Genomic DNA, 17333 nt, shown 5'->3' with positions numbered 1-17333 from the left:
CCCTAAAATTAGCAAAAGAAAAAAAAAGTATGGTAATAAATGATGGCAATTGCATTGGCAATTTTTTGTTTTTCTCTTTTTTCCTTCTTTCAGGATTTTTTTTTTAATTTTTGAGACAAGTTCTTACTATGTAGCCCAGGCTGGCCTCAAACTCACAATCTTCCTAAGTACTCAGCTTCCTAAGTACTGTTATTATAGGCATGAACCTCCATACACGAATGGATTTGAATTTCTTTTCTTTTCTTTTTTTTTTTTTTGGCCAGTCCTTGGAACTGAACTCGGGGCCCAAGCACTGTCCCTGGCTTCTTTTTGCTCAAGGCTAGCACTCTGCCACTTGAGCCACAGCACCACTTCTGGCACACACACACACACACACACACACACACACACACACACACACACACACGGTGCTGAGGAATCGAGCCCAGGGCTTCACATATACGGGACAAGCACTCTACCACTAGGCCATATTCCCAGCCCCTGAATTTCTTTCTTCTTCTTCTTTTTTTTTTTGATGTTCATATTATTGTTAATTTAGCCTGCCTGTAGTAAGTCAGGTTATATAGATGGTTCAATTTCAATGAGAATTCATGCCCTATAGTAAGTAAAAAACATAGTAAAGTTTTAAAGGATTGTCTTATGTAATCTATTAAGAAGGCTCTTTTTTTGTAACCCCTTTTTCTGATTATGAAACTCATCTGTTAGCTGGCTGTGGAGCTGTACACCTCTATCTCCAGTGGCTCTGGAGGCTGAGGCAGGAGGATAGCATCTTTGAGACCAGCCAGAACAACTTAAGCTAGGGCTGATAGCTCAGTGCTTCCCTAGGATGTGTGAGAGCCTGGGTTAAATATCTAATACTGCCAGACAAACAGAGAAAAAATGTGTTATAGGAGAAACAATAAACAAATACCCAAGTAAATAGCAATTATTCCATCCCTAAAGAGAATGTCCCTTTACTTTTCAGCATGCATACATAATATCCTTGTAGTTTTCCAATGTTCATTTCCATATATATTTTAAACTTGATTGGTTGGACAATTATTTTGTAATATAATTTAACCCAACACTATCTTTCTTTGAGTTTCTGTGTCTTCATTTGTTAGCTAAGAATAAAATAAATATTCTGTGGGGTTCTTGTTAGGAATAAACTGGGTAATATGTACATAAACATTCCTAGCATACTATCAACTTAGTAATTGCAGTTAGCAGGATAATAGTCATGGTAGTAAGTCATTACTAAAATTATAATTTCTAGCCTACTGGCTGAGTATTTTCAAGGTTGAGTATTTCAAGGCTGCTGATTTAATAATAGCCATGTTAAATCTGTCTCAAACTATGCTACCAATTTTTTTTCTACCAAAAATATTGCCTTGGGACTGTAATTAACCAGAACATCAGAATTCCTAACTTGATGGCAATTTTTTTTCTTTTAAACATTTGCATTTTGAAGGGATACTAATCAATCAAAGGGATATTAACTGATATATGGCAGATATAATTTCTTAGAAAGGCTAACTCAAAGTCCAACAAAATAAACACCAGGAAAATCAAAAGGTTAGGAGATAAGGTCAAGGGGAATGGGGGGAGGTGGTAGACAAATGAAGAAAGGAAGGTGGGGAGAATGCAGTAATAGAATTCAATGTACAGTCTACAAAATTAAGAAAGTTGAGGAAGGGGTGGAGTTGGGAACAATGGTGAAGAATGGTCAAAGGGGTGATATTGAACAAGATACAGTGTATTAGTCAACTTCTTTGTTGAATTGCAGCTCTTCTGTACAACTAAAAAATAATTTTAAAAATCAGTATCATCCCCCTGCTTATAGTTTAAGAGTAACACTAATCCTGTAAAGTATACTTTTATTTAAACTGAGGCAGTTGGAGGATACTGTTTTATTGAAAATTAAAATTATAAGCTGTAAATTTGACATAGAAACCTTCCCACATTAGAAAAGACATTCAAGAATACACTAACACTTCCATAGACTGAGGCATGCCTTTTGTCTCCCCTTCTGATTGCCTGTAATTGATTCATTTCAGAAAAGCACTGGCCGGCCCCATGTAATCCAGAAAACCCTGGCAGGACAATATTCTACACAGTTGAAGAATCTCAGTGAGTTCTCGTGTAAAGTAGCTGTGGTGGGCTGTGCAGTGGTACTCTGTGGGAGGGCATTCTTGTGAAGAGGCTGGGCTGGGCTGAGCTCTGGATGAAGGTTCAAGTGGTAGTGGAGTGAACTGAGCCTTTCCTGGAATGAGACATTGAGGCGGTTCCAGAGACAAGGTAGGAATATGAAGCCACAGAGGAAAGCTGCTTTGGAATCAGAGAGTGTGGCCTTATTTAGAAGGGTGATTTACCCTGAGGATTATCCTGCAATTTTCCTGCTTTATTGCTCTTTGCCAGCTCCTCTTGCCTCCCTCTACTCCCTGGGCGTCTTGAGCATCCTGATATTGGCCAGGGCTCCTTTTGGATCTTTTGGGGTTGCAGGGTGGGGGCGGGGGGTGTCGGAGAGGCTATGCTATCCTGTATATTGGTGCCAAAAGTCTTTTAAAATTGATGCAAAAGTTTTATCTCACATACTTTTAATTCTCTAATGAATGAAGCCTAGAAGAAGGTTTTCAGGTTTGCAAACGTGGTTGGGTGATGGCAGGTCAGATAGGCATCTCATGATGAATCCTGAGCAGCTCACGTTTTTCGTGATTTTGGGCGAGCTTCGCTCTCTTGAATTACTTTTGTGCCATTGTTTCCTGTTTATCTTGGCTCTGTGATGACCACTGTGCCTTCATGAGGGGCTATGGAGAGTCCATGAGGTATTCCCTTTTCTTTTACTCAGGTATGGACAGCGGAGACCAGTGGCCTCTACTGTCCGAGTTACAGTGGCTGAAGAGGAGGAAGAGAGCTGTGAATGTGAGTGTAGCCTTATGTCACTGTCGGGCTGTCTCATTGTTAGCTGTGCCTGTCACTGAACTGAACTATCACTATGGCAGGTTCCATTTGTGCATTCACTCTTTAAAATAAAATAGGAGAGCCCCACGATCTGCACCTGAGCACAGTGTTTTGACCTTTCTCTCCAATATGTGATTCAAACTGATTATTGTTTCCTATGAGTCCTGATGGCAGACTAAAAATGGATTGTTTCATGTCTATAGTCACAGTTTTAAAGAAAGTTGGAGAGTTGGTTTTGGTTTTGGTGCCAATCCTGGGGCGTAAACTAAAGACCTGGGTGCTGGCCTTGAGCACAAGCTTAAGCTAAAGCTTGAGCCACAACTCTACTTCCAGCTTTTTGGTGGTTAATCACAGATGAGTTTCATGAACTTTTCTGCCTGGGCTGGCTTCGAACCACAATCCTCAAATCTCAGTCTCCACAGTAGCTAGGATTACAGGCCCAAGTCAATGGTGCCTGGCTTGGAGTATTATTTTTTTTTTCTAATAAAAGCACAGCAGATTGTTTTTGGAGGGATGATATGGCTTATATACATCATTTAAAACATTTCAGCCAATAGAATTACAGGATTAAGTTAGGCTTTGAAATGTTGACTAATTATATTTATTTTTGTTCTGTCAAATATCTGTTGTACCAAATTTTAAATCTGGGTGTGTTTTTCAGAACAGAATGACTGAATCTTTTTCACAAGTGACAAGAATTAAATAAAAGTCATGCAACGATATACCCAACTGTTGTATAACTTATCTCACTTGTGCTAATGAACATATGGAGCTTTAAAACTGAAATTCTGTTTCTACTCTTTTCCATAATAGATTAGAAAGCTGTAACGATGAGATTGTTTAGTAATTACATGGTGAATACCATGTACCCAAGAATTAATTCCACAGTTTATAGATTGCATGATAATTTACTAGATAACTTAATGAGTGATTCTAGTGGAAATTGCACATTTTACATAATGTTGTATTGTGTGTGTGTGTGCACGCACATGCACGGGCATGTGTATGTGGGAAAAAAAATGAGGCAGCAGCCATAAAAAAATGTAGTAAAGGTTAAATCAATATTTTAAATGAGCCTGTGTTGGTATTATGGTGATTATATCTATAGGTTTTTTTGTGGTTTTGTATTTAGATATATCTCTCTTTTTGCTTGCTCTTAAAACTGCAGTTGATAATAGTAAGCTTCATAAAAGCTTTCTTTCCTTTCACTCTGGTCCATCCTGAACTGATTCATGACTGTGTACACAAAGAAAAGTAGGTCTAAACAAGGGCTAAGTCCTTACTCTTAAAGGGTTATCTAGTGTTGATAAAATTTAGAAGAATTTTGAACTGTAGTAAGTGGAATTGTTAAGAGTTTGTAAATTTTTATTAGAATTTTACTTTGGTGAGTTAAGTGTTTCTGTGTAACTATCCTCATGCCTGATTCAGATACACCTCGAGGTTATGCTAATTTATGCTGCTCTTATTAAATTAGTTTTAAGTAGATTCTGTTTGATGTTTTAGGTAGATATGAACAGTTTTTTTTCACATTTTAATGTTAAATAAATGGAAATTTATTTATTTTTAACAGTATTGCACTTTTACATTTTTCTCCAGGGTAAATTTAAATATAACACCCATATAAAACCAACATAGGCTGTTCCCTATTTGGATAAGTGCTTAATTTTTTATTTTTTTGTTCTTTGATGGTTACTGGCGTTTGAATTGAAGGCCTTGTGAGGCACGTGCTCTCTCTATTGAGCCATGCCATCAGCCCTTTTTGCTTTTTAGTTATTTTCTGGATTGGGTCTCATGGTCTCACACTTTTTGCCCAGGCCGGCCTCACACTGTGATCTTTCTACTTGCTTCCTGTGCAGCTGAGAGTACCACCACTACTCAAACAAGTTGAGATAAGATTTTGCTAACTTTTAGCTCCCACTGATAAAGTAAGCCTGGGATAGCAGTCTTCTCAATTCTTTTCTCTCACACACCTGGGATACGAGTGTGGATCACCACATATAGCCATGGATGCTTATCTAGAAGATAGTAAAATTCATGTTTTTATTTATTTCTGAATACTTGAATGCTTACTAACACTATATTTTTTCTTCATATTCTCAGATTCTTATAGGATGTTCATAAAGTAGACAGCAGAATTCTTCTGAAGTCTAAAATTGATATACAACTTTGAGCACTAGAGCTATTTATGCCAGTCACTATCCTCATAATGTGTTTTTGTGTTTTCCTTAGCCATCTCGGGGTGTGTTTGAAGAAATGAAATATTTGGAACTTATGATTGTTAATGATCACAAGACGGTAAGAATACAGGGTAAAGACCCATAACTTGCTAAACAAAGAATACATTTCACTTTGGATTTTATTATTATTTGTTACTTAATAAAACCAAGACACTTAGACACTTTACTTTGTAGTTTAGGGAGACAATAAAATGACTCTTTTAGGAGTGTTTGGAGACAGAATTATTATAACTCTAAATTTTTCTCTCTGTCTAACGAGAAGTATAATCAGTAGATTCAGCCATTTTCTTTCTTTCTTTCTTTCTTTCTTTCTTTCTTTCTTTCTTTCTTTCTTTCTTTCTTTCTTTCTTTCTTTCTTTCTTTCTTTCTTTCTTTCTTTCTCTCTTCCTTTCTCTCTCCCTTCCTCCCTCCCTCCCTCCCTCCCTCTTTCCTTTCCCTTCCTTTCTTTCTTTCTTTCTTTCTTTCTTTCTTTCTTTCTTTCTTTCTTTCTTTCTTTCTTTCATTCTTTCTCTCTCTCTCTCTGTTTCTTTCTTTCTTATTTTTTTTGGTGGTCTTAAAGCTCAAACCCAGGGCTTGCAAATACTGGACAGCAGACAGCTTTTACTTGTCTTCACATAGGGTTCTTGCTGTCATATCTTTGGTCACTATTTCCTAATGTTATGCCATGGCTTTATCTTGCTGTTATATGACTTCTTTTGCTTATTATGTGACAAATATAACTATGGGAGTTAAATATACATAACAAACATATATATATATATAGAGAGAGAGAGAGAGAGGGAGGGAAGGAGAGAGAGACAGACTGTCTTTAACTCTTATCTTATTCCACTACTTAGTGGGAAGATAAATAATCTCATGTTATCTCTGAGGTCATAAAATACAACTGAATGTGTAATTTCAGTAACAAATATGAAGAGCAATCATCACTTTTCATTTTACTCCTGGGAGATAAAGTAGCAAGTCTCAGCTGTACTTACTCATTTAGCCTGGAGCACATTGAAGAGTCTTGTCAGTACCTGTTGGGATCTGGACGATCCCTTTCTCCCCCCCCCCCCCCCCCCCCCGGGGAGAATGGTAACCACAAACTCTATGAAAGAGCACTCAGCCTGGCCCTCCGCCAGCGGAAGGCCAAAGGCGTGCTCACATGGGCAAGCGCTAAGTTGAGGACGGGTTGCTGAAGCTTCCCCTCCCCCCAGTTCCCCCACATGTTACCGAGGGCGGAGGCGAAAAGGAAGGCATCAGGGACACGCTGCGGTGGTGGGAAGCGTCTCAAAGACTTTAATATGGAAGGGCACTTATATAGAAGTAATGGCGGGAAAGAAAGGGGGCTGGCCAAAGGGCCAGTCATAGGCTAGGGATCACGTTCATCAAGTGACCTCACGAAACTTCCCTTTGTGGGCGGGACAACCCCATCATGGTGGCACCCACGTGTTCACCTCCCAAGGGGTGGAGGCCAGAAGGTGGGAGGGACTTCTATTGTCCCAAGGCTGGTGGAAGGGCAGCCTTTCCCAGGCCATAATAATCCCCAACAAGTACCCCCTGTTACTTTATTATATTATACTATACTATACTGTACTCAATACTAGTAAGTATACTATACCCAATACTAAGTTTAACACCTAGTTCTGAGGGGAAAGCTATGATTTACTTTTACTGATCACTACAGTGTTAATGTCTGACTAATTTCAAGCTATCAAAGTAAGACAAGTGGAAGATCTAGCTGAAGGCATGTCTACTTGGCTCTTGTGAGTTGGGAGGGTTTAGGCTCCACACCACCACCATGCTCCTCAAACTGTTTAGGCCAGTTGTTACTTTCATCTTAGCTATGCAATTGAATTCTAAAATTTGAATACGCTAAGAGTAGTTTTATAGGAATGAAGTTGCATTTTTGAAAAGACATAAAAAATTCTCAAAAGTCAGATATGAGTGAAAAACTACTAACAGGTTGAAACAAAAAATTTCAAATTGCTTTGCAAGGCATCAAGCCCTTGTTTTACTTGAAGAAAACCAGAGTTAGATGAGTAGAGAATATGATAAAGTTATGTTTCACTGTTAAAAGGACAATGCAATATTTTAATCAGTAAATACTGAGAGAAGTCCTTGAAACTGTACATTTAAAAAGTATGATGTAAGGCTGGGAATGTGGCCTAGTGGTCTAGTGCTTGCCTAGCATGCATGATGCTCTGGGTTCAACTTCTCAGTACTACATATACAAAAAAAAAAAAAAAAAAAAAAAGCTAGCAGTGGCGGTGAGGCTCAAATGGTAGAGTGCTAGCCTTGAGCAAAAAGAAGCCAGGGACAGTGCTCAGGCCCTAAGTTCAAGCCCCAGGACTGGCAAAAAAAAAATAATATGATGTAGCCGGGCACTGGTGGCTCATGTCTGTGTCAGGATGCTTTGATCAGAGGATTGTGGCGGTTCAAAGCTAGCCTGGACTGGAAAGTCCATGATACTCTTATCTCCAATTAACCACCATAAAATTGGAAGTGTAACTGTGGCTCAAAGAGCTAGAGTGCTAGCCTTGAGTGAAAGAGCTCAGGGACAGCACCCAGATCCTGAGTTAAAGCCCCACAACCAAAAAAAAAAAAAAAAAAAAAGATGTATTATCCAGGTATGGTGGCTCTCCCCTATAATCCCAGCACACCAGAAGATCAGTAGTTTGAGGCTATCCAAGGTTGCATAGGGAGACAGTCTTTAAAACAAAACAAAATATCAAAAACAAAAGAAGATCAGTTCCATTTAAACATGTATTTCAGTTTCCTACTTCAATGAATGTTTAAATTAAAAAAGTAATTTAATTCAGTTGTGTTGATAGGTTTTTTTTTTCTTCCATACAATTCCTCTTACTTTTGCATGTGAACTTATTTTCCCTACCAGTAGCCTTTAAATACATTGATTGAGTTGAATTGAAGTAGAATTGAGATGAGGGCTTCTGTGGTAGAAAAGAAAACTAAATGTGCAGGCAGAGCCTTGAGATAATGAAGTTTCAGCAGGACATTAATTAAGGTAACCTTTTCATCCGAATTGATTTTGTGGATCGGGACATTGAAATTTTTTTCCCAGCAACTTTGCACATCTGAGCCTGTTGGCCTTTTGTGTGGCTTGAGAAGCCTGTTCCCTCCCCACCCCAATCCATTATGCAAATCTTTTAAAGTGACAATCTTTAAGATGCATACAACACCTCTGCGTGTTCATAGTGCATTTCTGAGTATTAGTAAATGGCACAATCAGTTTTCAAACATTGACTTGTAAATCCAAGTCTCTGCTCCTCCCTATTGTGCATGGGAGGTACATGAAGCTGTCACTCAGACTGAAGCAGAACTTAGCAGATTTACCTCAATACGGCAATAACTGAACAAAATAGGAAAGTTGACACATTCAAAAAATCTATATTTCAGATTTATTTGTTTATTTGTTTATTGGATGCTAGGGGCTGAACCCTGGGTGTCTTCTACAACTTGAATACACCCAAGGTATTTCCTACATCTTGAGTTTACTGTTTTATTTTCTTAAATGGTCAATATTTAGGTAATCTTACCGATATATTTACCATATATTCTGTGGTAAAGTTACCTTACTTAGGCTATCACAACTTTTAGTTTTAAAATTCCACTTTTTTAAGCCAAATAACTCATTTTATTGTAACAGTTATTAACTTGAGTGATAACTGGACAGGATATGTTCATCTGTCTTTGAAACAAAAAAGTAGTAATTTGCAAAAATGTATTAGAAAGGAATGCATGTTTAAAAAAATAACAAAAGTAACCAAGCGCCAGTGGCTCACACCTGTAATCCTAGCTATTCAGGAAGCTGTCATTGTAGGATCTCAGTGTGAAGCCAGCACAGGTAGACAACCAAGAGATTCTTCTCAATTAACCAGCAAAATACCAGAGTAGAGGTATGGCTTCAGTTGTAGCGTAGTAGCTTTGAATGGAAAAAGCTAAATAAGAGCTTGAAGTTCTGAGTTCAAGCCCCAGTCTGGGTAACACCACCACCCCCTACCCTTTGCTGCTCAACTCCCCAAAAAGCAAAAGGCTTTTCTTTTTTTACAGTAATAACAATGCTTAAGGGAGAAAGAAATTACCTAAGCTTTTCTCTTTTAAACAAATATTACTTCTAGCCTAATAGAACTGTTTATTCTTTTTTCTTTTTGCTCTAAGACCAAATTATATTCTCAAGTAAGTCATTTTTAAGATTTTTGAAAGTGGCAAAAAGTCTTTTTTGTGTGTGCTATTCTCCATATGAGGTGAAATTTTTAAGTAGTCATAAAGCTATATTAAATCAGGACATATGAGAGCACTTTCATTCCAGTATTGAAAGCCCACAAAAGATAGAATAACAAATCCACCTGTTTTTATTTTAATGTTTGCAAATTTGCTACCAGGCTTTAGCAAAATCATCCCCCTGGGACGACTCCACTTACAATGTTTATACCCCACCAGGCAGCAGTTTGGTTAGCTCTTTCCTTTAGGTTGAAAATAAGTCCTAATTTTAATTTTTTTGAAGAGTATTTCTTAAGGGTTTCATTTATTCAGGAAGTAAAAGCAAATTTTCCAGTTTATATGTAAATTGTTTTTACTGATCAAAAGATGTGAAGGTAAGTTTTAGCTTAAATGGAGATTGGACATTTTTTATTTATTTGCAAAATTAGTTCTCATTCATGCAGGAAATAGAAACATCTTGCTCACATTTGCATTCCAGCTCACTTCTCTAATTCACAGTAACCCAATATTGGCTGCCTGGAAAAAGAAAAGCATGTATCTTATTTTGAACAAGCATCACATTATCAGTGGCTTTCAATTAGAAAGAAAAATCTCTCCATTTTGTAGAAAGCGTCTTAGTACCTAGCTAGTAGAACCTAATTTGTAAGCCAATTATAGCTTGATAAGAGTCTGCAAACATTTATTTGAATCACTTAAGCTAAAAATAAATATTAAAAGCCTTCTAATAGAAAATTGGTTGAGATATTTTAAAGTGCATGAAAAGCAAATGTGTTGCTTCCATTTTTTCCTGTATTAAGTATGAACCAAGATGTGCAAATATGTGATAACTCGTCTTTTTCCATGTAAACCTTATTTGATTTTCCTTATCCAGAAAACACAGTATTTTAGATACATCCAAACAAACAGGTTCTCACCATGAGTCATGATTTCTTGGAAAAAAAACAAACTATTTAATTGGAGTTGTTAATGACTTTATCTCCTTCCCTATCCCAGAGTATGCTCTGAGTTATGGCCATGTAATCTTAGCTGAGTTATTTGAGATAATAAACTCATTACAGGGACCTGTAAGGAGCAAATCTTTGTTGTAGGAGAGAAGCACTTGTCATAATTCGTAGCAAATCTTTGGTACTCAGTTTAATGGTGCTTAAAGTTGTCTTTGTTCTGAGGTTTTGTTTTTTCTTTCTTTTTTTCCCTAAAGCTGGGGATCGAACCCAAGGCTTTGTGCATGTGAGGCAGGCAGTTTCCACTCAGCTCATCCCCAGTAATCATCTGTCCTTATCTTATTTGTTCAGTAGCATCAGGCAGCCAACAATTCTCATTTTTGAACCATTTTCTTCTTCTCTTGACTTCTGTGACACAGCAGCTCTTCTGTGTGTGTTATCAGGTGTTTCTCTTAAATCTTTTACATCTGACCCCTGGAATGCTGTGAGTGCCCTTTGGTGTGGGTCAGGACTGTAAAGGACAGTCTTCAGGACTCTTCTTCAATAACAGCTTCCAGACTCAGTCTTTAGTATCAGCACTCTCTGCTTTACAGCGCTAGCCTCTTGAGTGCCATCCTCATGTAACTAAGTTGGCTTGGCACGTCTGCTTCAGAACTGAATTGGTCTCTCATTTGGTGAGAGTGTGTCCTCCACACATTCATATTGTTGGAAACTTACTCTTAAAATTCACGTTAACAGTATTTGAAAGAAGAGCCTTTGGAAAAAAACTAGAAAAAAAAAGAAAATCATGCATTTCCAAATGCAGAAATATTTTTGATCTTCATGAATGACATGTTTTTTTTTTTTTTATTTTTTTTTCTCAAATTTTTATTATCAAACTGACGTACAGAGAGGTTACAGTATCATACGTTGGGCATTGGATACATTTCTTATGACATGTTATTTTTATAATTATAATTAAAGGCCAGTTCCAAAGGCTTGTGCTTCTACATTTAAATTTATAGTTAAGTACATTTTTCTTTTCTCTTAGAAGTAGAAAAATAATAATAGCTTCCTAGACAGGATGAGTAAGATCAAGAGGAAGGCAGTCATAAAATTCAATGCATATGTTACACAATTAAGAAAATTGAGGGAAGAGGTAGGGATGGGGGAGAAGATGAATGGGGTGACAAAGATCACGATGCATTGTATTCACAAACTGTTTTGTTGAATGGCAACTCCCTTGTACAATTGCTTAAAGATTAAAAAAAAAATCCTAGACAATAGGGAATGTGATCTTCATATGATAGACTTCACCACAAAGACATGTCATGCAAAGCCCAGTAGTTTTTGACATTCGTGGCCTTGTGTGAAAAGGAGAGTCTCCAGCTAACACGCGGGCTGTGTCTTATCACACCGTGCGTTCACTGCAGCTGAAGATGGACTAAGTTCCCTAGTCTAAAATTTCTCCTTCACCCTCTCTTCATCACTGTTAACAACACTGCCACCCTCTGTCTATTTAGGCTCCGAATTTTAGTCTTTTTCCTTACCTTCTTCAGTTTTGAGAACTCTACCTTCATAATGTTCCTTAAGTCCATCTAATCTCAGCAGCTTCCCTACTTCCAGTTTTTGTTTTTGTTTTTGGTGCCAGTCCTGGGGCTTAGACTCGAGGCTTTGGCATGGTCCTTGAGCTTTCGTGTTCAAGGCTAGGTAGAGCTCCCACCACTTGAGCCACAGCTCCACTTCTAGCTTTCCCGTCGCTAATTGGAGATAAGAGTCTCATAGACTACCTTGACTGGGCTGACTTTGAACTGCAATCCTCAGATCTTAGCCCCCTGAGTAGGCAGGAGTACCCTGGACTATTGCAGTAGTATCCCACAGGTCACCCTGCTCCATTCTTGATCCTTTCTCATTCACTCACCAGGCAGAGATCTTTCTCGGAAGCAAATCAGACATTTGGAAATTACAAGTAGGAAATAAATAACAAACATTATGCTTTGGTAGGCTGTTATATTAACTTGTTATATTAACTTTTAAACATGGAAGCCGTGTCCTTCCTTCCTTCCTTCCTTCCTTCCTTCCTTCCTTGCTTCCTTCCTTCCTAGGTTCCTTGTTTCCTTCCCTCCTTCCTTCCTTCCTTGCTTGCTTCCTTTCTTCCTTCCTTTTCCTTCTTTCCTTTTAGGAGTGAAATTTATTAAGTGTCATACAGTTGGCCTGGGGTTTGGAACAAAGACCACAAGTACACTGGGGATTCCCTTCCTTGGAGAAAATGACTCCAGTGCCAAAGGAACATTTATTACACTGGGATGGGGGTAGGGGTTCTTCTCAGAAATGAGGTTACTCAGGAATGAGCTGCATTTGCTCCAGGGAGATTAGCAACCAACCAGGAGAGGGAGTGAGGAGGAGGTGAGGATGCTCCCAGAGCACCGGTGAATGAATTAGCTTTGAAATGAAGCTGGTGACCCTCAACACAAGCAGTTCTGCTGTTATACTGCCTGGCATCATGGAGGGCTCCTTCACTTCCTCTGATCCAATGGGGGCCAAGGTGCCATGCTGTTTGGCCCTTTATGGGCTTGTTGTATTTGTGTTCCTAGACACAGAGCTAGGGGTTGCTTTGCATTTGGAGTGGGGAGTGAATGCACCTGCACACCCCTGCACGGGATCAGAGGAAATTAGCTCCAGCCTTGTCCCCAGGTAGCAACAAACTGCTATGTTCACATTCAGAGTGTGCCCGACCAGATGCTCCATTTCAGTTTTGTTAACTGCTCTGAGATCAGTTAACTGCCCTGGGAATATTGGACTAAGCTTTGTGAGCTTCAGTCTGGTGAGCATCCTCCATTTCTGCAGGATGGCTCAACAAGTTATGTTATCTGTGAACATTATTCTCCGAAGTCTACAAAAAGAACTAATGAATATTCAAATGCAATATAATAGTAACTTTAAAATGTAACACCGGTGCACCAGAATATGGGTGAGAGTGTCAGCTAATGCCTGCCTCCCTCCCTCCCTTCCTTCCTTTTCCCTTCTTTCCTCCTTCCCTCTCTCCTTCCTGTGTAATTTTTAATGTGAAGACTTTAAGATGTATTGTGCTTATGGCCTTCACAGTGTTGTACAATCATTAATAACTATTACTTCTGTTTAGTCCTAAAATATTTTTATCACCTCAAAGAAACTTAATGTTTAGACTTTTGATTTTACTCTTAAAACATATATTTGAAAGTTATCATCCTGTAGAAGTATCCAGACAACTCAAAATGCTGAGCTGTTTACTGAAGCTTTATTTCTAAGTTTAAGAAACCTGTTAAGATACCTGAATAATTTTAGATTAATGTAATGTTTTATGATCCAATCATGTGTTTACCCTGAAGCTTTTTTTTTAAAGAACAAATACATTAAGAGAGTTTGGGTCAAGTTATGATACAGACTGGTAGCAATAATATGAAAAATAATTGTATGTGATAGCGATGGATTAGTGGATGCTGCCAGTAGTACAATGATAGTCAGTTTTACTGCACGTCTATCATAGGTCCCCAGAGTTATTGGTGTTGTAGGAAATAAACAGGAGGTATGTAAGCATTAAAGCACATTTGTTTTTTTGTTTAAGCAAACAGGGTCAGTGGTAGAGAGAGTGAATGAAGGAGCCTGACAAATTTATATGGTGACAGTGGGCAAGGGAGGTGGCATTTCTCTTGAGGAATGCGCACAACGCACATCAGATTCATTTCCTGTTATGGACAGCGTCTAAAATAATGTGCGAGAGATTTTTCTTGATACACGGATGGCCCCGAGTTTAAAGTAAGGACAGCATCCAATTGAAACTACACTATTTTCTGGTTTAAGCCCTTTACAAATTGGATGTCATTTCAGAGAAACCATAAAAGAATTGAATGGGTAGACAATAAGATTGAATTAGAACTATTTTTCAGGAGCAAAGCTGCTCATGCGGGTTCCATTGCCTGCAACGTTTGGGGGTGTTTCAGTTATAGTTTTCTGCCTGACGGAGAGAAAGCAAAAAAGTAAAAAGAACGTATCACCATTATACCCAAGCTAACCCATACCAAATTAAATAGTTCTCATCTTCATTTCTACCATCGCTAAGGTGTTTCTGCCTTTGCAGAGTTTTGATATTTTACAATCAAATATGACTTGTCAGTGACTGGAAACTTTTCTCTCCCTAGTATAAGAAACACCGCTCTTCTCATGCACATACCAACAACTTCGCAAAGTCCGTGGTCAACCTTGTAGATTCTGTAAGTATCCTGGTTTTCTTGGAGCTATTTTTTTTTTAACCAAGATGGCATGGCTTATATCTCTATCTCTTATTTGCTCACTTGTTATATATCTTTCTTGGGAAAGAGTAAAAATTCAGTTTCTAATTCTTCTGGCAAAGGGTATGGGATGGGATAAAGAGTAATTGGCTTTATAAGGTATAGTCTGCAGAATTTAAGGAGACTGTTGAATATTCTCAGAATTAGTACATCAGCATTACTACTTTCTTTTAAATGTACCCTTTTTATTAATTATTATTTTAATTGTACATACTTATGGAGTGCAGTATAACAATTTAAGACATGTACAATCAAAATATAACAATCAAATCCGGACAATTAGCATTTCCATTTCTTTAAAAACATTAAAATGTTTTTTATTAACATAATAACCACAAGTGTTAGCTAGACCTAATTGTCACTAGAGTTCCTGGGAAATAAAAAGCAGTGGAGAAAATTAGCTACCAAAAGAATGAACATTTTAATTGGCAGACCATACTGATTTTTTCTTTTTTTTGCCAGTCCCAGGTCTTGAACTTAGCGCCTGAGCACTGTCCCTGGCTTCTTTTTGCTCAAGGCTAGCACTCTACTACTTGAGATACAGTGCCCCTTCTGGCTTTTTCTATATACATGGTGCTGAGGAATCGAACCCAGGGCTTCATGTATATGAGGCAAGCACTCTATCACTAGGCCATATTCCTAGCCCTGTACTGATTTTGTTAGTAACGATCTGAGCTTTTCTTGCATATATGGTGTCAGTGAGGAAGTCTAAATATTGAGGTAGAGTATGTTTGGAAAACACAGGTAAAATAAAAATATAGTCTAAAGGATACAAATGTATTTTTGAGTGTTCCCATAGTGAAATCTTTCTAACTTTATATTTAGACAGAATTAAGTACAGTCTTTAAATAAAACTAATTTGAAACAACAAAACACATACCTCCTTCAAAGGCTTCTAACCCTACAAATATTTACTATTGATGTTATTCCTCCTTTTGTTTTCTAAGTTACAAAAATGATTGTTAAGATTTTCTTCCTTTTTCTTGCCTTAGGTAGGAATTCTATAGAGCTGATTATTATGAATTATGCCCCAATAAATAATTCAACTTGGCTCGCATAAATTAAATATAGCATGCCATTTTTCATATTCTAATAAAAAGTTCTCCTATATTCAGTTAAGTGTATTTTATCTGCTATTTATTTTATGTTGCCGCTTAACTGTGGAAAAGAATCCTTTTTATAAATTGTCAAGCATCTGAACAATATTTATTTACTCCAAGGAGCTGCCTTTTAAATAGCCCCAAACCTCCCCATCATGTAAATATTCATAGCATGTTTTGTGCACCTCGCATATGTTATGTGGCTGGTAGGCACATCTGAGCAAAATTACAATATGAGTGCATGTGCAAAGAATATGTAACATAAAATTAGGATCAAACCTCTGGGAGTCAGTTTACGCCTGGCTTATTACTTTCTTTAATTTCAGCTCTTGTCAATCTTCTCAGAGGAAAGCTATTACTGAATATGGAAAAGAGAATCTTAAACACATCTTTTCCCCTGTGGAAGCTGTTTACTTGGTAGCACTGGGTTAGTCATTTCAGCATGATTGAGTAGAATCACATCCTGCAAAGTTTAATTTTTTATTTAGTGATACCATATATGGATCAGAAGCCAACCATGAATTTTAAAAAGATATTACACTGAACTCACCTGTGTGTTAAGTCATTACTGCTTCAGCTTGGCGCAGCCGTGATTGTGGTCCCTTGCCTCAGTCTGATCAAAGATCATCCATCGTTTTCTTAATCAGTTAAAAAAAATACTACAGAATGGTAGCACTCATTGAAATAGCTAAATGATGTTCATTATTAAGCAGCTTGGCCAAAAGTAGAGACAAAGAGAAGGGTAACAGTCTAAATCTTGTGAGTAGACTCACCTTGTGGAGTGAGCTGGGTGACACAAATCTGCTGGTTCTCCTTTTTGGTGGAAACCCACAATTCTTGTGTTATGTTTGCTTTTCATATAACATGTCTCCACAGGCAAGCCAGCTATATTGCTGGGCGCTTGTTTTTTTTCATCCTGGCAGAACAACTGGCTATATTGTACCTAGAGCTGGTATATCTGACACCCACCTGTACCTTCTGGAAGGTTTGCAAAGGTGGTTTTACTTACCTTGTTGAGTTTACAGCCTGGCATAGGAATCTTGACATCCCTACATTCTTACTATCTATCCTCTCATGGATTACCACAGAAAGTGTCCATCTGGGGAAGAAATAACCGTATAGAAGAGTAGATGACATGACACCTGATTGTATGATTTTTTTTTTCTTTCGGGAAAGAGAAAGGAAAAACAGTCTCTACGATGAGCTAATTCAGACCCCATGTTCTCTCACCTCCCCTTTCCTGTCTTTCCACTGACTCTGACTCACTGATCGTGCATGTTTGACCCAGTGTTTTCCTCCTGCACCTGTCCTGTTGTATACCCATAGATTTACAAGGAGCAGCTCAACACCAGGGTTGTCCTGGTGGCTGTAGAGACCTGGACTGAGAAGGATCACATTGACATCACCAACAGCCCTGTACAGATGCTCCACGAGTTCGCCAAATACCGGCAGCGCATCAAGCAGCATGCCGATGCTGTGCACCTCATCTCGTATGTACCTCAGTCTTTTACTATAGTGTTTAGCTTGAAATACATTTCAGTTATGTTACATAGAAAATATAAGGGCAGGGGCTGGGGATATGGCCTA

General features: G+C 38.1%; 1 protein-coding gene across 3 annotated transcripts in view; it reads left to right on the top strand.

Moving 5' to 3' along the window:
* Adam23 (ADAM metallopeptidase domain 23) overlaps window positions 1-17333 on the top strand; it is a 173130-nt gene that overhangs the window by 98659 nt on the left and 57138 nt on the right. For all 3 annotated transcript variants that reach the window (XM_048344883.1, XM_048344882.1, XM_048344885.1), the window contains exons 7-11: window positions 2037-2109; window positions 2828-2901; window positions 5170-5235; window positions 14497-14568; window positions 17073-17236. In XM_048344883.1, the coding sequence (XP_048200840.1) occupies window positions 2037-2109; window positions 2828-2901; window positions 5170-5235; window positions 14497-14568; window positions 17073-17236 (449 nt within the window). The remainder of the gene's footprint in view (window positions 1-2036; window positions 2110-2827; window positions 2902-5169; window positions 5236-14496; window positions 14569-17072; window positions 17237-17333) is intronic.

This window comes from Perognathus longimembris, chromosome 4 (assembly GCF_023159225.1).
Source record: "Perognathus longimembris pacificus isolate PPM17 chromosome 4, ASM2315922v1, whole genome shotgun sequence".
Classification (NCBI taxonomy): Eukaryota; Metazoa; Chordata; class Mammalia; order Rodentia; family Heteromyidae; genus Perognathus; species Perognathus longimembris.
This window is presented reverse-complemented; position numbering and strand designations above follow the sequence as displayed.